Below are 26,429 nucleotides of genomic sequence, written 5' to 3'. Positions count from 1 at the left end.
ACTTTTAAATGTTCTATGACGAACAGAGCTGAATTTCTCAGTGTGACCCAGGAAGAGAGCCCTTTTCTGGAGCTCAGTACTCAAAGCAGTGGCCAAACACTTCAGAAGAGATGTAGACAGGTCTGAATGGCCAGATTTTCATAAATGGCTCATTAACAAGTTTCTCTTCCAGAATCTGAAAATTTCAGAATGCTGCAGCTTTCCTGAGAAGAGGTACACCACAGCCACCTGAGAGTTACAGCCCTTCTGCCTTGCAAAGTCAGATCACTCCTAGACCAGCTTCTGCAGCAGTATTTCCTCCTGTTTGTCCTGCCAGACACTTTTATAATTTGTTAAATGGGGAGGAACTCCTCCATTTATATACTTCTTTCTAAGTGTTTATTTTCTTTTGCTTCTCAAGTCCTTTGTCTACCAACCAACAGAAAGAAGTTTCCCCAAGCCCAGAGGCTTCTCTTTTCCAGCCTTCTATCATGGCTGAAGTAGGCATGGGGGAAGAGTGTCAATTCCAGCACTGCATTTATTTTTTTACACTTGTGTATATGTTTATATACTTACTTGTTTGCTATGCATAAAGATCGCACCAGAAACATGCTTTTTGCCGATTAAAAAGAAACAATCCTGTGGATTCCCATAAAGTTACTCTATTTTTAGCCAAGAGGTTCTGCTTTTGACTTTCTACAAGACTGAAACTCAGCCCAAGGGGGCAGCTCTTGCAAATATTCAACTGAAGACAGAGGTAGCAAAACGGAAGATGGCAATTCTTTTTCCCCATGCCAAAACATAAAATGACTTCGAGGTTAAAGCTGACCTAGTGGAAAACACAAGTCTCCGAGTGGAGTCTGGGACAGTGGGGATGTTCAGGTACAGAACAGCGAACCTGGGAATACGGACTGTGCTGACGGTGACCTCTCACCGCCAATGTCTCTATTTGTTTTCTGGTTATTTTAAAGATAAAAGTCCTTGGGGTACAGACAAGAAAAAGTAGAATGAAAATAAGGTTATTAAGCAGTATGTTGTCCATGTGAATCCACAGCTCTGACGTAAGCTGAGGGCCGGAGCTGCATGGGAGGCATTTCCCGGCGGGACCGTGCCCGCACCCCTCCCTCAGCCTGCCGGGGGGAGCCCGGGGGCCGCCCCCGGGGCCGGCCCTCCTGCGCCGCCGGGGTGGGATCGCCGCTCTGCCCTCCCCGGGGCAGGGCCGGCGCTCCGGTCCCGCGGCGGAGCGGAGCGGGGCGGCGGCGCCGGGGCGATGCCGGCGGTGCGGCTGCTGGCAGGCTGCCTCCTCCTCCTCCTGCTGCTGCTGCTGGGCGGCCGCGGCGCCGCCGCGCTCGGCCGGGACGCGGTGCCTTCCCTGCGGAGTGAGTGACGCCTCGGGGCGGCCCGGGGGTGGGGAGCGTAGCGGTGCGGCGGGCGGGGGCCGCGGGCGCAGCCCTTGGCCCCGGGCGTGCCGAGCCGTGCCGCCCTGAGGGACGCCGGGCTTCCCGCGCCCCGCAGAGCCCCGCCGGGACGCGCTCGGGGCTGCCCCGCTGGCTCTGCTTCGCGTCCTCACTGCTTCTTATTCCCCTGCCCATTGCGCTCCTCAGTGCACCCGGGGAGAGTAGCGATAGTTTCATTCTCATTTCCAGTAAATCCCAGTTGATTTCTTCATTATCACATAAGCAGTTCTCTCTGCTTTTTTGGAGGGAAGGAAATGGGAGGTAAGGAGGAAGGAAATGAAGCTATCTTGTTCGCCTAGTTTTGTTACAGCTGTTTATTCCCGATTAGCCGTGTTGAGCCCAAATAAACAGGAACTTGGAGGTAGTGGTCAGCAATTAAATCTTCATCTGGGGCTGAACATCAGCTCCAGGCTTCTCTTCTGGGAATATGTTTCTTGTCACCTTGACCTTGTGTGGAGAGGCATGATGTAGAGAAGTGGATCTGTTCTAAAGACTTCCCTTCACTCATTCAGTTTATAAAGCATAGATTGTCTCCTTTGCTCTTGGAGACCTCTGGGGCCACAGAGCTCCGTTGCAGCTCTTCAGCTGCAGGACTTTGGGCACAGACCTCTCCCTGACACCAGGAGCTGTGTAACAAAACCCATCTGTGTGAGCAGCTGTAAAATGGATGGTGTAGCCTTGCAAGCTCAGAAGAGGTGAGCCTGGAGGCATTCCCAGGCTTGATGTTGCTCCAGTTGTCTCATTGCCCCTCTTAAAGACAGAGCTGAGCTGGAGCTGATGGAGCTGTCACTGAGCCTGTCATCTCTCATGTCTTACTTCTGTGGTGAGCTGGCTGTTTCCTGGCAGTCTTCAGGCAAGCACAGCTCTCTTACCAAGTACATTTCGTATGTGGGGAATGGAAACCACATTTGGAAGGGGGCTCAAGAGTTATGGTCTGGCTGTTCTTGGCACAAGTTGCCCCAGAATGAAAAAGGGACGTTGTTCACAAAGATCATCCAGATGGGTTATTTGCATACACTGGGAAAGAACCTTATCTTTTCTCAGCAGTCACTGCAACTCTTAAGGGCCTTACAGATAAAGGCTTTCAAAGTTTGAGAATCCTTCACCTTTGGTGCTGTATGGGAGATGCTGTGTGCTGTGGATATAGATAAACTTTGTCAAACTCACAATCTCCGTGTGGATCAAAGTATCTTGGTGAATGAACCTCATTAATCACTTAGCACTAGTAAGTGCTAACATCCCAGTTTTCAGTTACCTAGCAAATTAACAGTGTATTTTCTGGTCAGCAAAGATAGACTGCTGTTGAAAAGACATGCCCATAGTATGAGAGGCAGAAACTCTTTCTGGCCATGTAAATAGAGACACCTGTGTTGCCCATGGAGGATTGGGTTGGATAAGAAGGGTGAAACCAGTATGAATGGCAAAACTTCACTGGTTTTCACCTGCTGCCAGTCAGAAGGGCTTGTTCCTGCTCCATCAGACTGCCAATCTCTATAGCCATGGGGGAAATAGCCACTGTTACAGTGGCACAATCTGCAGTGCCACCTCTCTGTAAATCATAATGTGTTCTATGTAGAATCTGTAACCAAAAATCTCTCCATAATCCATATAATCTCTATTCTGCTTGTTGTATGCGCGTTATATTGTTGAGCTGATCTCCTGTATGCTTGTTAGACAGCACTGTCACGGTGCTGCTTGAAACATCTTCCTTTTTTAGGGCCACACCTAAGCTCTATGCACTAAACTCAAACATAGCATCTGAGTGGTTCTCTGCATCTCATATTTCATTTGTGGGCTATGTCAGTTTGAGAGGAAATTTTTTATTGTCATAGTTAGTGCTTCAGTATGCTAGTTGTAGTGAATTACAGGAACTTGAAAGTATGCATGGCTGAAAATATCACAGAAATTTGAAGGCAAAATGGAAGTGCTGCTAAGGTTCTCAACACATAAAGGTATTTTATGGTCCTGAGGCATAAAATAAATAATCTCGCATATAATGTGGACAGAACGCCTTGAGTTATTTACCATTGGAATTCTGAATGAATCAAGTAGCTGAGCTGTTACAGGCTCACATTTTGCTGATTTTCAGTTCTTCAGCTGCCCTCTTTTTTTTTTTTTTCAGTCTATACAATCAGTTAAACTTTTGCTCCCAAGATGTTAAACAGCTGACTTTTTTTCACATGCTTACAACATGATGTCACATATTTCAGTGAATTTCTGTGTGATTCCAAAAAATCTGGGATGTCAGGCTAGCCCCACAACATCTGCTCTTTTGGAGGGTAGTCACAAATGGTTGAACAATATGTATCAAATAGGAAAGGCATACTTTAACCCTTGGCCACCAGTTCTAATGGCATAGATAAATCCTGCTATTTCTGCGTCCTATTGACAATGCAGCTTATTTTCTTTCTATAGTTGCAGAGTAAAGAATGAATATGGCAATTCCAGTCTTTAAATATTTAATTGTATTCTCCAATCTGCATTGGGAATTATTTCACAGTATGCAGCATGACTTGTTGTATTGCTTAAATCTTTGCTCCATTACTGTGACCTTTACTCTGTCTTGGTGACCAGTGTCTTTTTTCTTTAAATATGACTGATGTTTTTGGGCACCTCTTGTTTTTGTTTGAGGTTATTTTTGTCTATCCAACTTGAGAAGTATTATTTGGTTTTATTTTTGTGAGCTTGCAAGTAGTCTGTGTGTTCAGAAAAATCAGCTGGCAGTAAAATTAGACTAGCACTCCTTAGTTTTTTGGAGTCTCAGTTGTTCTGATGGATATTTTCAGTTTTCTTCCTAAATAGCTGCAATTAAAATGTTTGCCTTTTAATACTATAATTAATACAATTGCAGTATTCTACTAACTGAAAGTTTGTTGGATTTTCTTCCCCCTACAGGTAAAGGGATATTTATTATCCAGAGTGAAAATTCCAGCTTGTGCATTAAAGTGGACAGAGCTGGCCTTGTTCTGGAAGACTGCGGTCAGCTCTCAGAGAAGATGTTATGGAAATGGGTATCCAACCATCGTCTTTTCAATGTAGGCAGCAGCACCTGTCTTGGGCTGAATATCAGCAGACCAGAGCAGCCACTAACTATGCTTGAATGTGATTCAACTCAGTACTCATTGTGGTGGAACTGTGATGGAAAAGCGTTAGTTGGTGTATCTGAGTTCAAATTAGCAGTTGAAAACAATAAACATATTGTGGCCAGAAAAAAATCTACTTGTCAATGGAAACAGTATATGTCCTATGATGAAGACCTTTGTGAACACCCATTTCAAGGTAAGAATAAAATTTTGCCATAGAAGCATAGATGGGAAAAGTTTCAGAAGTTCTGTTGGAGGGAGCTTATGATCCCTTCCAGCCTCTATTGTGGTTTGGGCCTCAAAGTTTATGAGGTTGTTTTATGTGTAGTGGTTGAGATGAGCATACCACACAGTTGATAATGCTTTTGTTAAATTGACCCCCAGCCCCACCAGTATCCTTGCAGGATACTGGAAGGAAATGCTCATGTCAAATCACCTCTCAAATTAAAAGGGTTGCTAAGGATTTGCTGTTGCCTGTCCTGCAGCTTCCATTATCAGATAAACCTAAAGAGAGATAAGAAAGGATTTGGAGTTCCTGTCACTGAAAATCAGTCTGAAATTGCAGTGTGCATGGACCAATGTCTGCAATGTTCTGCACCTGGACTCTGAACATGCCAAAGTTTGAAACAGAGATCAGAAGTTTGATAGATTCTGCTGTGCAGCTAGTGAAGGTGTAAGAATGTACATCAAGATCCAGGTCTGCAGAACTGAATAGGTTTAAGGACTAAGATAAACCCACTGACTTCAAACAGCAACAGACAGCCTGTACCTTTACCCTTTCCTCAGCATTTCTGTAAGAGGGAGAGACCTGATGTTTGCACAGTGCCTCAGACTGAAGTTGTTGATTTTCCCCACTTGAACTGGGTGTTTGGGTTCCAGATCTGGTCTTAGTGATTTCCCCTGTAGATGTAGCTCAGACTCTGCTCTCATCAAACTCCTTCTTTGGGACTTGTGATAATTGGGAAAGTACTACAGTGCTCAACCTCTTTTTTAAAACCTAATGGAATTCATACTTCAGACCAGACAGAAAAATATATAAATCCATCTCAGTGAGATGGAAGTAGACCTGGTTTAGCCCTATTACTGCAACTTCTCAGAGAGGTGGGAGAGGATCAGCATTAGGTAGCTACTTCTAGCCTAGTTTTAGGACCAAAGTATTGAATTGTGTTGGCAAAATCTCTTTCAGGTTCTGTTTTCCACCTTTTACCACAACTCATGCACATGCAAGCCAGCCTGTTTGTCCCCCACACAAGGGGTGTCAGGGATAGCTACCTTCAAAAAAAAAAAAAATATATATATGTATGTAACAGTGGTAAGAGGTCTGTAGCAATTGAATTTGATTTTTTTTTTTTGATTTCTTGCCAGGACTGTGATAATCCCTCTAGCTGGCAGCATGATAGCAGGCAGACAGAAAAGCAATCCTGATTTATTTTGTGACCTGTTCCTTGTATTTTCTGTTCATTCACATCAGAAGGGGATTTACAATGTGTAAACTGCTCTTTTATATGTGCACAGCCAGCCATTAACTCTAGAAACCTCTAGGAACCTGGGAGTATGTATTGATTCTGTAGTTGAAGGACTTTGGTCTTAAACCTATCAATGTGGAATCTTTGATAAACAATTCCATTCAAAGAGTGATTGTGGTTCTTTGACCTTTTTTAGAAGCTCTGAGGTTTAAGAGACACTCACTGAGGTAAAGCTTTTACAGCTTTCAGTTGCACTGGATTCTCTCAATATTTTGGTCCTCAAAGTGCAATAGGAAAATATTTAAATATTTTGTAAGGCTTTGATTGTGGCAACAGATGTATGGAGCATCAATTTTTTTGGCTGTTTTTATTCTCCATGGGATAAAACCTTGTTTTTAAAAGTCTATTTAATATTCCTTTGTCTTGTACATTTCCTTTCCCAAAGAATGACAAAGAGAGTGAAAAACACATTAGAAATCCACCTTATAATGAGTAGGAGAAGCAGGGGAATATTGTTAAATTACTCATCTGTCATAGACTAATAAATAAGTAGAATTTGCATCCGAGAGTCTACTGATTTAACTAATGGTTGTTATATGTGGCTCTTCTGAAATGTAGATGCAGACTTTGTGTTCATTGATCAGATTTTGAGGGTTGTGGTTTTGTTTGGGTTTTTTTTTTGTTAATGGAGTAGGTTACAAGAATGCGCCTCATGGTGACAAATTTCATAAGTTATTATTTCCATATTCTATTTACTGAAATTGTGTTGCTCACACTTGTAATGCTGTATTATCAATTATAAAATAAAATTTAAAAGTCACTTGAGACATTTTATTTTTATCACTACTACTAAATACAGGAATAATGACAGATGGGGGCAAAAATTTTTTTTGCGGTCTGCATTCTTTTAATCTCTGCATTTTTTTTTTTCCAGAAACATACACCTTGCTTGGAAATTCTTTTGGTTTCCCATGCGTTTTTCCATTTAAATATAACAACAAGTGGTATTATGAGTGTACCAGAGATGGGAAGGAGTCTGAGTGGTGTGCCACAACAACTTACTATGAACAAGATGAAAAATGGGGGTTTTGCCCAAATGCTGGTAAGATGTTGCTTGTCTTCTCTCTCCCTCCTCCAAGAGTTTATTCTTTATTAGTAGTACTAGGACACAGTCTGGTTTTGGATTACTTCCCTTCTCTTAGAAGGAAATGTCTTTTTAAAAAGCAGAAAGGAAGACGTTTAGCAAATTTGCTGTAGTTTATTATTTGACCTTTGAGGCTCAAAGCCCTCATCACAACAGCAAAACCACAGGGGGCAGCAGAAGGACCCTGTGACCGTACCCTGCAGCCAAAGCACTCTGTCCCAGTGATACATAGGCAGCTTATGTGGAGCACAAAACCTAAGGGCTGCTCTTGCAAAGTCACGTTCTGCTTTTGAGTGCCTTGTATCTGGCACATTCCTTTTCTTCTGTGCACTGCTCAGATATGTCTCAGGCCTAAAATACTAAAAAGCAATAGCTTTAAAAATACTTGCTTGCTGTTGAAAAGACTTTGGATGTACAATCTTTGTGAATATTTCAGCTTCTTGTGTAAATAGACAAAATAATATCTTCTATCAGTAGAAGTGGTTTGGAAAAGCCTTTCCTGCTCAAGCGACATTTCAGATCTGTTCCAAAGCATCTTAAAACCAGCTGTAAATGTGTCTTTGTAGTGGATATTTCTGGACAGCCACTAAAATAGATGGTATTTGCAGCCTTGCTTATCCTTTTTAATTATAGGAAGTTTATTCTCTTGAGTACAAGGTCCAAGGAGATCCAGTGAGTGTTGCCACAAGTTGGGTGAGGTGTTCACAGTTTGAATATTTCAACGCTCAGTTTTAGAAACAAATTATTAGCCAGAATAAATTAAAATGTAGCTGTGTTGGCTTCATGAGAGTTGTGAAAATCACCACCAGCTGCAGATCAGCTCCCGAGTGTTTTATCAACCATATGAAATTTGGAGCAACATTTTATTTCAGTAGTGCCCTATTTGTGTTAACAGAGTAACAGAAAATGCAATCATAATCGTGCTTCCATTGGGATACTGCTGTCATTAAATAATTAAATGATTCAAGGTGTTGTGTTTCTGATTGGTTTGGAGTCTTGGGCAGCTGGTGACAAATCTGTTTCTGAGTAGAGAGTGGCTGTGATATCTTTTGGAAGAAGAACCCCAACACACACATCTGCTACCAGTTCAACTTCGCGTCTGTGCTGAGCTGGCGTGAGGCTCGGGCTGCCTGTCAGCTGCAAGGAGGGGACCTGCTCAGTGTCACCGACCCTGAAGAGCAGAACTACATAAGTAACTTAAGCAGTGAGTAGACATTTGTCTAGGGACCTTGTAGGAAACCTGTAGTTAGATTTCTTCCTTAGCTTTGCAAAGGGATAAACTTTGGAACCTAATACCCTGTGTGATGTCTCTCCCATTGCTGCTTGTGGGACTTTGTTATGTAACACACCTCAGCAGAGCTATTTGAAAGAGCAAGGATGAAGGTAAGTCCCCACCTTAATAAACTGAAGTGCAGAAGTGATGGTGTTACCTGAGGGTGCAATTGTCTCAATTCTCCTTCCCCACAGAGATTCCCATTCATTTTGCAGCTGGGGTAAGGGAGTATGTTTGTTTACTTTGGAGAATTATACATGGGTTTACCTTCTCTGCAATGTACCTTGGTGTCCCTTTCTCCTGCTAAGCTTTCCTAGTAAGCTGGACTTCACTAAATGGGAATGATAGGAACATTTATGCAGGCTTAAAGTAAATGTCTTGTATGGAAAAAATGCTAGCTCTAAAAATACATATTACTCCTTCTCTGATAAGCAATTTGCTTTTTCCCTTGGAGCAAATGTCTCAGACTAATTGTGCAGAGCCTTCTGAAAGCACGGATTTCATGGGTGTTTTAGTGTGAGTGGAGAAAATCAAGTGGAGGAATAGGTGGTGGAGCTCTGATGCAAAGGTTGCCTCAGATTTCTTGTTCATTGCTTCCCACTATTGCTGGTTTTCAATTGAAGGATATAAGCTAACAGGAAATTTAAAAAATTATTTAATTGGCTTTTTGGTATGCCTGCAAGGCTGTAAAGGTTTCTGAAAGTTTTTTGGTTTATGAGAAGTTCAAACAGGCTAGTGTTTATGTAAACAGGCTAGCATTTGTTTAGCTGCTTGTTCTAGATCTAACTTCTAAGGTCAGCTACAACTTATGCAGGAAGGGCTTGCAGAATGAGTGACTTTTGAAGGATTTCAGGTTTCTGAGTTAATTCCTTTTCATCTCTGTGTCGATTAACAAAGTATGTCTTTGTTAAAAAAAGTAAGTTACTTTTTCTAAGGACAGAAAAAAAAGCCAACAAGTCTGAACTTTCTGGAGAGTGCTTTGAAGTTTTGTTTTATTCCTATTATAACAAGTCAGGACAGCAGGTCTATGCCTGTAGATATTTTAAAGCTTGGGGAAAGCATGCAGTATTACTTTGATTATTTTTTCTGTTTCAGGGCAGTTAAATTCCACAGACATGATGCTGTGGATGGGCCTGAATCGCCTGGATGAAGATGCTGGCTGGCAGTGGTCAGATGGAGCACCACTAATGTTTGTGAACTGGAGAGCAAGTACTTGATGTTTCTCTTGCATATGTTATAGCAGAATAATTATATGTTCTCTATAAATGCAGCTTGATAGAGAACTGCTGTTCCTACAGCTATGTTTGAAAGTTGAATTAAGTGAATGAGTGCAATTTTTTTTTTTAGAAATATTTATTCATATTCATGAACTGAAAGCTTTTCTAGGGATATAACATCAAGTGAGATCTATGTGTTCAAAGAATTAATGGTCTAGTCCTTTTGTCATTTATTTTTAAAGATGTTATTAAGGTTCCAGTTGCATATTTAAAAACTGTAGCTACTTTCATGGAGGAAAGGAGTTTAAATTTTTTTATGTTAACAAGCTTTAATTACCATTAGCACAGTAACATGAGTTTTGTGACTTGGTTTGTTACATTTTGAAGCCTGTCCACCAGCAATTATAGACACTCAAGCTTGTTTCAGCCTCTCATCTGAGAGCAGCAGCCAAGGAGTCATTGTCACACATGTAATGCATGGTAAATGTTCAACTGTCCTTAGTACTGGTATAATATTACTAGAAGCTTAGGTATGGAGGGATGTTTATACATTAATTCAAGAAGTTGCAGAGAACCTTACAACACCATTTTACAATCAAGAACTGATTTTTTGTAATTTTGTGCTTCTCAAAAATGTGTTTGCAGATGTCTCTGATAGCCGTTTTAAAGAAAATAATTGTGCAGTGATTAATCCAAGACTGAAGTATGGCTGGAACAGTTATCTGTGTGAATCTGGATTACCTTTTGTATGCAAAAAATATTTAAATGAGACAGAGAATGAAACACTGGGTAAGTGTCTCAGTGTTACAGTATCCTATTTGTGGGTGGGCAGCAAGAGGAGCCACCTGACTATAAAGTCAGAAGAGCAGGGTCCCAGCTGCACTAAATGTGTGGGTTTGCTAGTTTAAATTGAATACAATTTACTTTAACTGATGTAATGACACTTTCTTCTGTTTAAATTCAGTCTTTGAAAACAAAGCACTCTTTGTTCAGTCTTAGAGCAAACAATTTTAATACAAACTTGATTCCTTACACCATCAGTATGCTCATTCTCTTTTATATTACAATAAGAGCCACACGAGTTGCAAAATAGGTTTTCAGTGTGAATGGAATTAACTAGTGGCCCACAGAGGAGAAAGTTGTATAAATATGCTGTACTTTTGATATGCTAAGAAGTGTACATATACCTCAAGTGTTTATACAGTGAGTATAGGATATATATAGCACATAGAATGACTCAGGCTCCTGTTCTGTGAGAAAGTTAAAAACAGAATTTAGTTTATTCTAACATAAATTTTTGGTTTTATAAGAGATGCTTATATGGGTTCATCTCCTTCCTAGTAACTTAGAGAAAGTTTAGCAGCTTGTTTCAGGTAGTAAGGAAAGACTCTACAAACTTTCTATAAGTAATGCATCTGAAAAAGCTTTATCTGTCTTTGAACCAAGTTCAGAGGTAATAAGGGAAATAAACTGTTTTAAACTGAATTAGTGTTTGCACTAGTCCAGCAGCCTGAATGGTTCAATCATCAAATAAAGTGGAAGAAATTTCAGTTTGCTTGGTAGGTGATGATCCATAGAGCAGGTGTTTTGACCTCCTTAAGTAATCTTGGGAAACTCTGTTTTCAGCATTTTAAGGTTAAAAAAGGTGTTATGAACATAGCGTAAGTTTGGCAATTCTGTCTAATGTATATGAACTTTGTGTGCTCATTTAAAGATACATGGCAGTATTATGCCACTCGTTGTGATGCTGGTTGGTACCCACACAATCGCAACTGCTACAGACTTCATAAAGAGGAGAAGAGCTGGAATGATGCTTCTCTCTCATGCCAAAGTGAAAATAGCAGGCTCATTAGTGTATCCTCCATGGCAGATGAAGAGCTCCTCTTTAACTTGCTTAAAAGTGGTAAGTTTGGGGAGTATAAGTGTGCAGCTGTTTCTTGAAGTGTTTTGTGGTGCTTTTTTGTGCAGCTCTTTAACTTGTTACCATCTAAGCACTATATTATGTAGCACACCAAAATTATGCTTGCAAAAAAAAGAAATCATGTTGCATGCCCACTCTAGGAGTCTTAAAAATGCATAGTCACCTTTTCCAATAACCATTCTTAAAATAAAGATATGACTCCACAAAGCAGATGCAGTGAGGCTGTAGTAAACATGCTAGCTTTTGTCCTTTCCTGCTCTTGCGTGATTCCTTGCAAACTTGCAAAATATTCAGTCATCAGCCTTATACTAGAGTTGTGTTATTAGAAGTTATTAGAAGCAGTGTTATAGAATTATTAGAAGCAGAACCAATTCAGTGTATCTTTGGCTTGCAATCTGGCCTGATCCACCCAGCAAAATTGCTGCTGTTACTGTGAGGGCAAAGTCCTGTTTGATGTCAGCAGGGCGTATCAAAGCACTTCTGCTAGTTCACATTGTCCTGTGAGGTAGCATAATTACACAAGGAACTTAATGAACAAAAGCTCTTTGATGCAGCAAGCCAATACTTTTGTTATCATAACAGTAGCAAAGAAAAGTGAATATTTTCTGCCTGCCACTGACACCAGTGTGCTGGCAGAGCTGCACAGTTTGGTTGTGAGTTTCTCTCTCAGAGCTTCGGTAGTGTCATTTGGAGATTAGGAGGTTAGCCTCCATCATCTTCCTCACCTCCATTAAGACTCTCCATAGATAGCAAATACCATTATTTGCAGGGATGCTGTAATGGCTAGGTGTAATTGTTTTCAACTTGCATTCAGCTTCAGTTTGCTGCTTCTCTCCAGCCTGCTTCAGGCTTCTCTTCAGGAGAAGGGCTTACATGCCTGAAAGCCTGAGTGCTTTTTCTCCTGTAGTAGCTGGTAAAATAAGATTTTACATCAAAATGCAAGCCTCGTCTCTCCTATATTTGTCAGATCCTGGCTACCACTATGCTGTCACTGGATGCTATAACTCTTAGAGAAACATAAAGCTTAGTGTCCCATGGAAAATTATAAGAAATATTTCACTTTCATGTCAGTTTTTCTGTCCCATACACTTCAAGAAAGTGCATATGCTCTTAATTTGTATTCTTTATGATTTCAAAGCATATTAACAGGTATGTTGATTCTATTTTTGAAATTATTTCATTTTCAAGAGCAGTAGAATATAGTCTCATCAGTAAGGTTTCCTAAAGTTTATATAACTTTTATTTTTTCTTGAAAGAACACCATTTCTATGAAAATACCATGAATAATTTTTAATAGTAGTGTCATATTAGAGGAAAAAACAGGCTTTATCACTTCACCATTAAAATCTGAACTCACTTATTCTTTTACAGAAAATGTAACAGAGACATGGATTGGATTATACAGTAATAGCACCCCTGTTGTTTTTGAGTGGTCAGATAGCACCCCAGTAAAATTCTCTAACTGGCACAGACAAGAACCTAACACCTTTCAAAGAACAGGACAACTCTGTGTTTCAGCACAAGGACCTGTAAGTTTTCTTTTTGAAAGAATTAGGCACTTTTATTTTAGCTCATAATAATTTTGTTTCTTGCTGTGCATACTATTTTAAACCATGACCTGGAGTATGACTTTGTTTTTGATTCCTAATGTATTCATGTTATGATAAATGCAGTGCAGCCTTTAGAAACCAATACATACTGCAGTACTGATACACAGAAAATAAATCACAGATTTTGAGCTTATGTTCAGTAAAAAGTACTGCATATATAAAGCCTGCCAAATGGAAGAAAACAAATATGAGTGGGTATTTTGATAAAGTAATTTAAAATCCAAGTAGTGTGTATCATAATTTATGATGCATAAGTTCTGGTCTTGAAAGTTTCAAATTCATGTTTTGAAAAACTGTCAGCTGGGCCTGTATTGTCTTTGTGTAAATATCTATAAATTTTATGGAGTCTTTCAAAACAGTAGTCTAGGTCTACTTGAAAATATAGAAGTTGATAGCAGGAGATTGATACCAGATCAGTCAGGGGTTGTAAAACAGGGAGTAATGCTGAAACAACACTGTCCTGTCTTGTTGGTATTCATGGCACTGCCAATTCTTTTGTAATGTGTTCATTAATTTACTTTACTTTTGCAATTAACAGTACTTAAACTTACAAATACATTACTTGCATATGTAGCACTATAATTTTAAATTTTTTTGCAAAGTATGTTTTTTCTGAGTGTGAAAACTGTATCAAGAAGAGTTTTTGTTGTCTCTACAGTAGTGGGTCCAGGTTGCAGTCTTTAACTCAGGGGAAAATCAAGACAATTACAATGACTGGGAATAGTCTGTTCCTACTGGAAGCAGAAAATAGGACTTTGGAACAATGGGGGGTTTTATATTCCAAAGTTGTATTTTACTCAGGTTGCAAGTGTAAACAAACAAATGAAAAAGTAAAATACAAGAAAAAATAGAGTTGAGATAAAATTTTTCAAGCACTGTTTTTGATATATGTCCAGTATGTACAGATGTGTGAAAATTAAATGATACAAAGTTTGTAATATCTTGAGTAAGGACTGTTCAAATATAGAGATTAATCTTACAAAGAACTGTGATAGCTAGAAAGAAAATTGCTCTGGCATGGCCATAGTATTAGTTAATTAAGATGCTTTACATCCTGAAGACTGAGTCAAACATACAAACCCATTTGTGTAATTGATTTGGGATGTCCTGCTGACAGTGTTGGTAGAAATAAATGAACCATGGATAAGTAAATGGAGTGAGAAAAATTACTTTTTTTTTTTTTTTTTTTTAGTGAAGAGTTAAAAGAGGAAGAGAGAGTGTGATCTAATGTTTGTATAGATATGCATGAGAATATGGGTATATATGGAATATACGCTCTTTTATTCCTTAGGAGGGACATTGGAGGATTAAAAAATGTGAAGACAAATCTTTCTATATCTGCAAAAAAGCAGGGGAATTTAATAGTGTCTCCCCTGAACTGGAATCCAATTGTCCAGAGGTAAGTGGGTTTGTGGTTGTTTTAGAACTATATTAATGACATAGAATTATATAGGTAACCTCTAAATACAGCTACAGAACATATGGATGCAAATAGATAATTTTAGTTCTTCATATTAAAGGCATACATGTTTGCTTGGAAAAATTGCATTGTTTGCTTTAAAAATATGTAAAGTAAATTTTAATGTAAGATTAAAAACCTTCACAAGATGCCTTTCATGGCTTGTTGTTTCATCAGTGATTGTGACCCAAGTTCCTATTTCTTTGTAGATCAAAAGTGAAACCCATTTGTCCACCATCTGTACAAATAATGGCTGTTATATGATGCCTCATCCCACACATGGTTTTCATACACTGAAATGGAATGTCAGGGTGAAAACCTATCAGTTTCATTGACATGGAGGGTGAACTCTTCCCTTGTACATTTGCTTTCAAACACAAATGGGAAGGAGCACAGCTATCTAACTAGGGCATTGCATTATATTTTCAGGCATTTAGGCTCTGTGTTCTGGTAGTAAAAGGAAGCATGTTGAAGTACAACTTAATTTACCATCAGTTCCTTTTCACTGTATGGAAAGAGGAAACTTGTTGAATTTCTGTTGTAGTCAAAACAGTGGAGGAAAAAATTTCTCTTCTCTAAGCTGCTTTATTATTTGGCTCATTGTCTTAAATTTTTAAATTTCCTGTCTTGTTTCTTGGGAAATGAAGAAACACAACCAGTTCAGTTGAATTATAAGAAGGTTGAAACTGAACTGTTTGGAGTCAGATGCAGCCTTTTGCCAGATGTAGTGTCCAGATCCAGAGTTCTTCTCATACCATTATGGACATTACTGTTTGATTCCAGCTTAATAGTTCCAAATGTTTAGGGTGACTGCATTTATTTCATTTGGACCAATGTATTTTGTCACTCAAGAATTTTGTGTGTTATTAGTGTAAGAAGGGTTTGTCACAGTCCTCACTGGGTGAAAAATGTGCAGGGCATCAAGCATTTCTTGACAAGCTGTAGTCAGCAGTTTGCAGTCAGCAGCAGACAGCATTTTGACAGTACTTCAACTTCTTCTCAGTCCTGTGCCACTCAGGATTGCATCTCAAGGTACTGAGACACTGGTCAATATTTATTCTCTTGCTTATTTAAAACAGTTAATCATAAAACCAAGCAGGTATGCTGCATGAACTCATGCCAGCAGAATTTACACCAGTCCAGGTAGTGTCTTTTGGACATCCAGGGGTGAATAGTATGAAGTAAAAGACTAATAATGAGATTAAATGAGACAGGCACAGCCACTTTCATCTGATATCCACATTTTCAGTGACTTGAGGGTAACTGCTCTTCAACCATGGTAGGAAAGAAAAGATCTATAGGGTTGCCAAGGATCATCAGCCAAGTTTTTAACAACTATACAATAATTAATCTATAAAATAATGTTCATTTCTTTTAAGGGATGGGAAAGACATGGTGGATATTGTTACAAAATCGACAGTACCCCTCGAAGTTTTGAACATGCTTCCAGTGGTTATTTCTGCCCATCTGCACTTGTATCAGTAACAAACAGGTAGTTAATCCTACTAGACAGTGTGAAGATACCTCTAACAAGAGCTATTCTAACATTATAAAGTGTTGCATGGCGAAACATATTACCATTGTGAAATAATAATATTTGTTTGAGAGATGAGCATAATTACTAACATCAGCTAAAATCAGAGGTGTGCTTTGCCTTACTTTTTAATTGAAAATAAATTCAGTAAAAAGCAACTGTTAGGCTAACAAACACTTCTAGCAATGTGCACACTTGGACATGCAGAAATTTAAAGAAAATGCTTTCTGCAGGGGTATCTAACATCTTTAAGAAACTTTATTGGTGTACTTAGAAGGTGTACTGAAAAATGAAAATATACTTATCTTTAGAGTTAAAAATATAAAATTTTAATCAAAATCAGTTAATGATTTATAAATGTTTCTATTTATGTATTCATTTTCTGTGGTTTCTCAGCAAACACCGTAAGAGAGTAAATGTTTGAAAGCATTTGTTACTGTTTTCCCATGCTTTGTTCTTATTTGCCTCTATTCCAGCTTAAGCAAGAGCTTTCTCCTTTGTAGGTGTCCAGATGCTTGGGTTTTCTCTGTTCTCTTTGTTATTTACCCTTTATGTTGGCTTTCCATAAAAGATTGACATAAATATAAATTACATTAATACTTCAACTGCTGCATATTCATTGTTAAAAAAACCCCTAAACAACAACAGCAACAAAAAAATAAACCACCCAAACCCCAAAAAATATAAGGAGGAAATATGTGCTCCCTTTAGACCAGGGGAAGTAACCCCCAGCAATCAGATAAATAGTAGGGTAGGTATTTTAGGAAAACACTGGCTACCCTACATAAGGATTTACATCAATGGGAACTTGCTCTGCCCAGTGGTTTCAGGATTGTGCACAGGGTGTGCAGCACTGAGCTGCAGTGTGACAAAGGTCCTTTAAGGGGAAATAAGGGACAAATTCTTGCTGAGCTGAGCATTGGCAGCTCAAATGTAGCAGGGAACTGAGGGCATGCTGCACATCACTAGAATCATGTCTTCTGTCTTTTTCTGATTTTTTTTATTTTTATTTTTTTCACTCCTTGGTGTAGCCATCACTAATTATGATATTATTTTCCACTTCCAGTTAGCAGCAGTAGCAAGGAGTAGCAAGTTAGTTTAGTGATTTTGTTAAATTACTGCTGGGTTTTATTCTGGAGTGAAAACTGCAAAAACTTTTCAGTTGCTGAGCCTAAAATGTTCATTAGATAGGAAGTTATAGAGGAAAGAGAGTAGACATAAAAAGAGAACATCCAGAGGAAATTAAAATTAAATACAAGTTCTGAGTCACTCACAGTGTTATATTCAGTTTTTTACATTAATTTAGCCATTCTTTTCAGAGTTTGTGAAACCAGAAAGTCAAATGAGTCTTTATCAAACTGGAGAACATCTTTGCTATTTAATTTTCATTGTCAGCTGATTAAATGTCCTCATAAACGGAAACATTCTTGTATAATCCTATAACAATTATATCAAAACTAATTGCATTTAAGTGAAAATTGGATTACTGTGCATAGCAGTTATAAACTTGCAAAAAGGTGTATATCTCTCACATAACTTTAGTGAAGAAATCAAAGAAGAAAAAGGCGATTCTTTGAAGTCAGTTCAACTGGTGCTTTGGGTGCTTCGGATCTGGTTTTCTTAGTGCTGGTTTGTGTGTCTGCTGGTTTCAGAAGATTTCTGTGCAGAGATTCTTCTGGAGCCTTTTCAGACCCCACTAACATTTTTCCTTCATATATGGAGTTTCTTGTGTTTATATGTGCATCATTAATACATTCTGTCTTTACATCTTGCAAGTCAGGCACTGAGGTTATAAGATATGTTTCTAGTGTTTCTTTTATGTGCTCAAGTGCTGGAAAAAATAGGGAAAAATTATGGCTTGTACTACAGACTCAAGCTTCCCACAGCATTCTGTAAAGGAAATTAAGTACCTCCATTATATTCTTCTCTTCTGGGATAATTTAAATAATGTCATGAGAGCTATTCACTGAAATACCAATTTATCTATTTTATTCTAAAAACCTTTCTTTTGATTATTTTATTAAGGTTTGAACAAGCTTTTATCAACAGCATGATCCGCAGCATGGCAGAATCTGAGAGAACTTATTTTTGGATAGGATTGCAAGACCTTAACAACACAGGAGAATACTTTTGGCTCAGTACAGCAGGAAAGAATCTCTCCGTGAGCTACACAAACTGGAACAAGTACCAGCCACGTGAGTAGTGTGCTGGTAAAAAATGCAGTGGCTTGGAAATAGATACTGGGGAGGGTGCTGTCTTCTCCATGGCACCAAGGGCTTAGCAGGGACTGAAGAGTCCTGGTCCTTTCCTCCCTGCCTGGCCAGGAGAGCAGAGAGATAAATTTACATCTGCTGTTGGCTCCAGAACCTGAAGTTGCCCACAGTCAGGCCCTCCTTACAGACACAGCTAATCCCTGAAATTCTGCTTTTCCCATGACGTGTTTTTCATACATTCCTTTATGAACTATAATACATTTGTTGTATACATATTATTTTTAAAAAAATACAGTCAAAACCCAAACGTGATGTTTTCCCTACATTTCTTCCTGAGACTCCCAGCAAAAGAGCCTAGAAAAGTAATGACTTTTATTCAGTAACAGTCACAGTTTGAAATTGGTATTTTATATGAAAAATAGGTCCGAGGTTGCTGGACACATTTCTGTGAATGTGTAGAGGCTTCTTCTTCTTCCCTTTTAATTTGATCTTGTTTGTTTCATAATAATTCTAAAGAAAATATTCCAAGGAAACAACAAGTGAAAAAATTGAACAGTTGTTTAACCTTTGAAACATAAACCACTAAGTAATACCTGAAAATAGAGACATGTTTATAAACATACTCCATTTTAATAATGGCTCTCTGATTTGGACTCTTTACATTTATTGCTCTACTACCGCATTTTGCAAAAGTAATGTTTTTAATTGCATTTCTTCTCCTGCATTTTGTGAGAGGTGCTGTTTGTCTTGGTTCATTTTACAAGTTCAAGCCAGCCAACAGAGGCTTATAAATTGGCTACTGACCAAAGAATTTGCTAGTTTTTTAAGTTCATTAAGGTTTTATCCAAATACTCATATCAATAAAACAGCCACTTGACCAAAAAAACCCCAAAAATTCAGATGTTTTATTCTGATATTCAGCACTTATTCCCATGTCTAGGTCATTCTGGAGGATGTGTAGCTATGCGAGGGGAGCACCCTGTTGGTTACTGGGAGGTGAAAAGCTGTAAGAACTTCAGAGCAATGTCATTGTGCAAGCAAAAAGTCAATTCCTATGAAGAGCCTGAACTTACTTTTCAAAAATATTCGAGTTCCTGCTATTTTGGATGGGAGTCAGAACCTAATCTGCTCAACTGCTACAAGGTACATGTCATAGTGGCTTTGAGTTTTTCTGATTCTACATCAGCTTAAGGATGTGCTGTTCCTAAAACATTTTTAATGAGGCATTATTTCTTTCACTCAACAAACAAAAATTTCCTGTTACCATCCTGCACTGCATTTAAAAGTGGGAGAAAGTAACAAAAATCAGAGCTATGCTTGGAATATACCTGCCTTTAGCTTGGAAAAACTGTGACTAATATTTGATTTTTATGGGTTTCTGAAAAAACTGCTCTCTAAAGTGAACTACATTTATCACAATGTTTATTTTATTGTAGATATTTCACAATGAAAAAGTTCTGATGAGAAGAACATGGGATGAAGCAGAAGCGTTATGTCAAGATTTTGGAGCCCATCTTGCTAGTTTTAGCCACATCTATGAAGAGACATATTTAAACAATCTATTATATACAATTTTTGATAGGTAAGTATCTTTTTAACACCAACAAGATTTATCATAATCATACTAATCTACAATTTACATTATTCCATCCTCTTTACTAGTGTCCAAAGAAGTCCCTACTCTAACGTGAACTTAAAAATGGGTGAAATGCATCAGCAACATTGCAATGTGATTCTTTTTGAAGATGATCTTTGTGGTAAATGTTGAGCAGCTGTTGTTGTCAAGGTGGTGTTTTTGTGAGTTAACATTCTTCGTTGAAATTGAGGTTCTACTATTTTAATCCTATTTTAAATGTTTTCATCTTGTAAAACATAATCTAACATTTTAGTGGAAAGCAAGAGTTTACTTCAACTAAAAAGTTAAGAAATGTATTAAGGAATGATATATTGAATTCAAGAAGAAATGAATACGTGTATTTGAATTTTTAAAAAATTATTTCTGAAATGGCTAAGGAAAAAATTCATGAGAAATGGTTTGTTTTTGTTTTTTTTTTCTGTTACAGAACAGAAGAGAGGCAGTTCTGGATTGGATTTAATAAAAGAAATGCACTTTCTGGAGGGACGTGGCAGTGGTCTGACAGAACACCTGTAACTATCTGTTTACTCTGTATTTCAGTAACCTTTCATGACATATCTGAGCATACATTGAATCGAGGCAAAGGCTTTTAGATGTGGGCAACTGCTGTTAATCATGTCAAAAAGTTGTTAGGTTTCATAGTTATTCACTTATTTTTATGAAGAAGAAGTCTGATATGAATGAGTTGGACAGGACATTGAGAGGACATGACCATGGACCCAATTATTTGTATTTTACCATCATAATTTAGGCAATTCTCTAGTTGTTGCTGAGATGTTCTTATTGTACACAGATGTCTAAATCTTTCCTTTTATTCTGTGATGAGGTTTTCAAATGCTACATCTTGGGCTGTCTGTGAAAGAGAATGAATGTTCTGTTTTCAGGTTGTAACTTCGTTTTTGGAGGACAAGTATCTTGAAGATGACTCAAGAAACTGTGGTGTGTTCAAAGTGAACAGAACAGTCTTTCCAGCACACTGCAATGAAAAGCGTGAATGGATATGCAAAATACCAAAAGGTAGAATGTTAATAAATATGTGCTGTCTGTTACACACATTACTTGCAATTCAGTAGAGACAAGGAAAAAAAAATGTAAAAATCTTCTTAGCCACCTCTGGAGTTCTCACAGTCTTCTGCATGAAATCATGGAAAAGCCAAATGGGTTATTCCACTTTTGTTTATTGTTCAATTAACAGATCTAATGTGAACAGTCAATTTAAAAACACATAGCAAGATTACCAGTTAGTTGGAAATACTAATTCAAAGTTGTTATTCACAAAACCTGCTGTAAATATCTTTTAGTGAGTGTAGCGATTATTTTATTTTATTCCACATTTAACTCCCTTTTTTGTCCCTTAACAAGGATAGGAGTATTCTTAATGATTTTTGGTTTGTTTGGGATTTTTTTTACAGGTGTCAAACCAATGAGTCCAGTTTGGTACACAGCTGGTATGAAAATATTTTCTTTTTTTCATCTTGAAACAATCTCACTTGGAAATAAACTTTAAGCCTTCGTTAAAAATAAAATAACTAAAATATTCTAAGTTGAAAATTTACAGTAAGGAACACTGCAGGAATTATTAGTTACAGATAAATCTGCCACTGTTGTTTAGGAATACCAGAGCATCAGATACTGCTCTTGATAGTGCTGCAGTCTCAGGGGATAGATTTTTAGAAAAAAACCAAACTCATACTCCATTTTTTGTCACCACAAATTGATATGTTAGCTATGGTTCTGCTGTTCCTAGTGGCATATTTGTCCTCTGACATGTGGCTGCAGGCAGGCCATGGGGGTAAAAAAAATACGAGAATTGAAATGAGACTTTTTACCCCTGCAAACCACTGACTCTTTTGCTCATTTTCTAGAACTGCCCTGGTCATATTATCAAGGAGCAGAATATCTTTTCCATGTCAGCCCTGCAGAGTGGGAAACCTGTAAGTTTGTCTGTGGCTGGCTTCGTGGTGGATTGGCAATAATAAATTCTTCTGGTGAAGAAACCTTTATTCAAAATAAAATAAGGAAGGTAAGAAAAAGCACCCCTTTTAAAAAATAAACCCTCAGGTAGTAATTGGCTATTTTCTGCTGTATCTTTCAGAGAATCAGTCTGCCTGTTATTCCAGGTAGAATCCAAAAGACATTTTACTTTAGAAACAATGGTCTTGCTGTCTTCATTTCCCATAGCTCTCCCTGAAGTCCTGTTTAGCTTAAGAAGTCAATAACATTTCAAATCAACAGAATCAGCTCTACTATTGAGCAGATTGATCAATCTGCCTCAAAAGACCCAAGAGGAGCAAAAGACAGATTCCTATCCCAAAGCTGGGAAAGTAACTGGGGGCAAAGAGAAAGTTGTGTTTCATGTATGGTGTACATCCCTCTCTGCTTCTTCCTCTCTGCCCACCCCTGGGCAAGGGGAGCTGCCATTGTTCCTCCTTGTGACAATGGATTTTTATATGGAGGGAAAAAAGATATTTTCCTCTAAATTTTCTCCTCTGTTTTACAGCAGAATTTCTCTAGAACCTTTCAGATGTAACAAACAGCTTTGAAAGTGAGAAATAGCTTCACAAGCAGATGAATTCCCAAGAAACTGAATCTGTTTCCTTTTAGGTGCTCTCAGTAAAACCAAAATAATGAAAATTTTTTAAAATTATTGCAAATATTCTGTCTGCCTTAATGAGGACAAAATTCTACAGCTGTAATGTAAAGGGATATTATATTGTAATCTTTAAAAGAACATCTGGTTCTGGGTAGAAAAGCTCTTGACCCACACTTATTGTGTACAGGCCTTCTCTGCTTTTAACTTGTAACAGAAAGCATAAATAAAATTGTGTTGTAGTAATATGGGGTCCTTCAGTTTCCAAGGAATTATGTATAATTTTAATCTCCTGTTTAAGTAATAATATATTAAAGCATGATGAAAGAGATTTAAACCAAGAGATCAAGGCAGAAAAAGCTTTTAATGAAAAGCAACATAACTGGGTATGGTGTCTTGTCTTCTTCCACATCTACCAGTGACTGTGATGAGATGTAATTACTACATTACCCGACTCTGAAAATATAACTTAAAAAAATTATATAAATTTAAAAAATATATATTTAATATTTTTATACTTTTTCCAACTTAAGATCACTTAAAATGGATAATCAGAATGCTGCTTTAAAGTAATGTTTTCTTACATGAGATCTTTTAAAAGTGGATTGATCATTAAATTCAGTAGGTATTTCAAAAGTTTATGAGCATTCTGCAGTGAAAAAGCAAAGTTTAGTCTCTTTATACTGGAAATCAGCTTAACTTCTTAGAGGTTTTGTCTCAGATTTCAACATACACAGCTGTTTTAAAGCCTGCTGGCTTTGGCTGAGCTTTCTCAGCATAGCCATGTTTGTCCCTGAGTGATTGTAACTATTTTCCTGTGGAAGTATGAGTAAGTATGGCAATCACTAAAATAATACTCAGCAGTCCAAATAGATTTTGCATGTGTCATTTGAAAACTTGGTTAAAATTCCTTAGCATGAAACTTGGAATCACGTTTTTCACTATTTCTTTAAAAACTGTAATATGTAGGCTGAGTGCTGTGATTAGAAAACTTAAACTCAGGGGCCAGGCAAATCCAAATCAGAGAGCATTTCAGAGTCTTTTGTCAGAAATGTGTTTTCTTCATTTGATATTGCTAAATAAGATGTGGGCTGGAGAAATCTTAACTGTAACTCGAAGGATAGTGTGGAAGCACAATATAGGCTGGACTTCAGTTCTTTCTGACAAAAAATAAATGCTTCACAGATACAGGGTGGCTTCTCTAGTGTCCTGCACATTCAGAACTTTTTGTTTTTTCTTCCTAAAGCCCCAAAACTCTGATTGAGTGGCTAACCCTGAAATGAAACCAGTTCATAGCTGAAACTAGAATCAATTTGGCAAAGCAGTAACACATGGCTGTTGGAATTACAGTACTTTTATGGCTTTTCAATAAAACTTGGCCTTTTAGAAGCAAAGGTCTAGATCCTTTCATGAGAACAGCAATCAATCTGGAAAGCATCTCTAGAATATGCTGGTATGAACCATACAAATTTAGTAAATGTTCAGAAAGTATGTTGGAAACATCAAGGATCAGCACTATGTTACTGCTTAAAGGAAACACTTGCTATTGTTTAATTTTAGGAATTGGGGGAAAACAAATTATGGTCTAAGATGACAGTCTTTTCAAACCAGATAGGCTGTGAATTCCTAAAATCCATAAATTCCTGGGTTCCAGAAGACACATCTGCAATCCTGTGGGAATATGGGAACTAAATCTTGCTCTGCTCAGATGAACAATCCCACTGAAGTTACATGAATTAACATGGGCAGGATTTAGCACCTGTTCTTCCCATTGGAACCCAATGGAAATGCTACTTGAATACACAATCTGACTTTAGGAGTTTGTTAATGCATTGGTAGAAGGGTAACAACATCTAAACACATGGCAAAACATTTCTTTTATAGCTGTCGACTAGTGATGTTCACTGGTGGATCGGATTGCACGCAGAAAACCTCAGTGATGAGTTCCGGTAAGAGCCTGTGTGTGCCACGGTGCTGTGAGCTGTGCTTGGCATGCCCTGTCCCAGTATGGTGGGCCAAAGCCATTTGGTGACTGAGTGGGATATTCAGGAGACAATTTCAATTCTCATGTAAATATCATTCAGAATAATATTGCTCTTAGTTTATCTCCACATTGCAGTATTCCTTCTGATAGGGTTGTAAAAGACATTTATATTGACCTTGGTCACAGTGATTGTTTGTTTACTTTCCTCTCCCTTGCATCTCCTTTGAATCCTTTAATGGAGGGTGTAATTTTAGGTAAGGATAGGAAAAAGTGGAACTTCATTCTTAATGTTTCTATGCAGCTGGTTAGATGAATCACCAGTAACGTACCAGAACTGGGATGAAGGGAGGGAAAGAGATCTGCAGAAACCTGGGAAAAGATGTGGCTTCGTTTCATCACAAACAGGTTTCTTTTATATTTCCTTTTGCTGCAGTAATTGTAACTTGATTCTGTTGTTGGGCAAAGGGTTTATATTTTTTTCATTGCTTTTGAGAAATGCAATCCATATTAAAGTCCTGTTCCATGGTTATAATTTGCATGATTGCTTCTGTGATTAAGGAAGGAATAGTGAAATATCATTAATATGCTCAGAGAATAGGTTTTAGGTTTTGAAAGTATATAATAGTTACAGCTCTCTAATGTCAAAATACAAAGATTTCAGTGATATTGATACCTCAGTTTTAACTGGGTTTTTATGTGGAACAGCAATAATGTTAATGCATTGCTGGGGTTCACAGTTTTCTCATAACCAAATGACCCACATGGACTTAGCAACAATTTTTCCTACATCTATAAACTGTTTTTCTATCAGCATATGACTTTTAAGTACTCAGGTGTCTACCTTATTTTTGATCCCATAGCCAATCTGCTGAGGAATTTTTGGGGTGCCATAATTTTGGTGCTAGCCTTTCAATCATGGCAAAGTTCTGTATTTTACTAGGGTATTAAAAAAAAGTTGCAGTGCTGCTGGTTTACTGACTTGCTATCATTTCCCAGTGTCTGTTTTCTGATGATATGCAAGTCATATGATAAAGTAAACAGGTCAGGGTCCAAGGAAAATAGAAATAGCCAGCTTTGTATTTATGAGAAGAGCTAAAAAAGATTAATGCAGCTGCAGTCTTATAATCCCAGGCTCAAAAGTCAAACCTGAAAAAACATAAAACCTTCTTTTTCTCCACATGTAATCTTGGGGGTTTTGATTCATGACTTATGAGTGCTTGAGTTTGCCATTGCCATATTTAGTGTCAGATAAAAGGAAGAGATGCCCACCCTCCCCTCTCAGCTGGCTAAAGGTGGGGGGTGGCCAAAAATGTTGAGTTTCCTGAAAAGTGTGTTTTCCTCCTAAGCAGGTCAGCATTTCATATCATCACCTGGATCTTGCCAAAATTTTTCAGTGTAAGGAAGTCAAACTATTTTATCTGGAAGGCATATTTTTTTTTCATAATTTTTTTAAAAATAAATGGTTTTATAATCATGTGTTATATAACTCAGGGTAGAGTCATGAACTAAACTGAAAATAAAAGGATGTGTTCATAGACCATCAAATCCACTGTAATGCAGTATGTCCAAATGTATTTGATGTACATCTCTTTATACTTAAACACTAAGCAAAATCTAAGCTATTTAAGAAACAAATTCTTTCCAGTTCTCAAACCAACACTGAACTGTGATTTTTCTTTTTGCTCAGGACTCTGGGGTGATGAAAACTGTACTGTTTCTCTTCCCTGTATTTGTAAACGTATAATTCCAAAGAAGATAGAGAAGGAGATTCCAAAAGACCCAAATCAACGAGGAGCATGTCCCAAAGGCTGGTTGCACTTTGGATTCAAAGTAAAACCATTTTTATGCTGTTTTGTTGTTCAA

General features: G+C 37.9%; 1 protein-coding gene across 1 annotated transcript in view; it reads left to right on the top strand.

Annotated features, from left to right (window-relative positions):
* Window positions 1–1,062: 1,062 nt before the first annotated feature.
* The window catches only part of PLA2R1 (phospholipase A2 receptor 1), a 37,098-nt gene continuing 11,731 nt past the window's right edge, over window positions 1,063–26,429 (top strand). The window contains exons 1-20 of the mRNA XM_030278347.4: window positions 1,063–1,358; window positions 4,332–4,715; window positions 6,920–7,087; window positions 8,160–8,333; window positions 9,498–9,611; window positions 10,265–10,408; window positions 11,334–11,522; window positions 12,912–13,069; window positions 14,442–14,549; window positions 15,989–16,101; window positions 18,169–18,338; window positions 19,297–19,499; window positions 19,793–19,938; window positions 20,420–20,504; window positions 20,877–21,009; window positions 21,405–21,440; window positions 21,858–22,015; window positions 24,467–24,531; window positions 24,868–24,971; window positions 26,254–26,396. Coding sequence (XP_030134207.4) covers window positions 1,250–1,358; window positions 4,332–4,715; window positions 6,920–7,087; window positions 8,160–8,333; window positions 9,498–9,611; window positions 10,265–10,408; window positions 11,334–11,522; window positions 12,912–13,069; window positions 14,442–14,549; window positions 15,989–16,101; window positions 18,169–18,338; window positions 19,297–19,499; window positions 19,793–19,938; window positions 20,420–20,504; window positions 20,877–21,009; window positions 21,405–21,440; window positions 21,858–22,015; window positions 24,467–24,531; window positions 24,868–24,971; window positions 26,254–26,396 — 2,904 coding nt within the window. The 5' untranslated portion in view covers window positions 1,063–1,249. The remainder of the gene's footprint in view (window positions 1,359–4,331; window positions 4,716–6,919; window positions 7,088–8,159; window positions 8,334–9,497; window positions 9,612–10,264; window positions 10,409–11,333; window positions 11,523–12,911; window positions 13,070–14,441; window positions 14,550–15,988; window positions 16,102–18,168; window positions 18,339–19,296; window positions 19,500–19,792; window positions 19,939–20,419; window positions 20,505–20,876; window positions 21,010–21,404; window positions 21,441–21,857; window positions 22,016–24,466; window positions 24,532–24,867; window positions 24,972–26,253; window positions 26,397–26,429) is intronic.

Source organism: Taeniopygia guttata, chromosome 7 (assembly GCF_048771995.1).
Source record: "Taeniopygia guttata chromosome 7, bTaeGut7.mat, whole genome shotgun sequence".
Taxonomy (NCBI): domain Eukaryota; kingdom Metazoa; phylum Chordata; class Aves; order Passeriformes; family Estrildidae; genus Taeniopygia; species Taeniopygia guttata.
The sequence above is the reverse complement of the archived record's forward strand: the minus strand, read 5'-3'. Positions and strand labels throughout refer to the sequence as shown.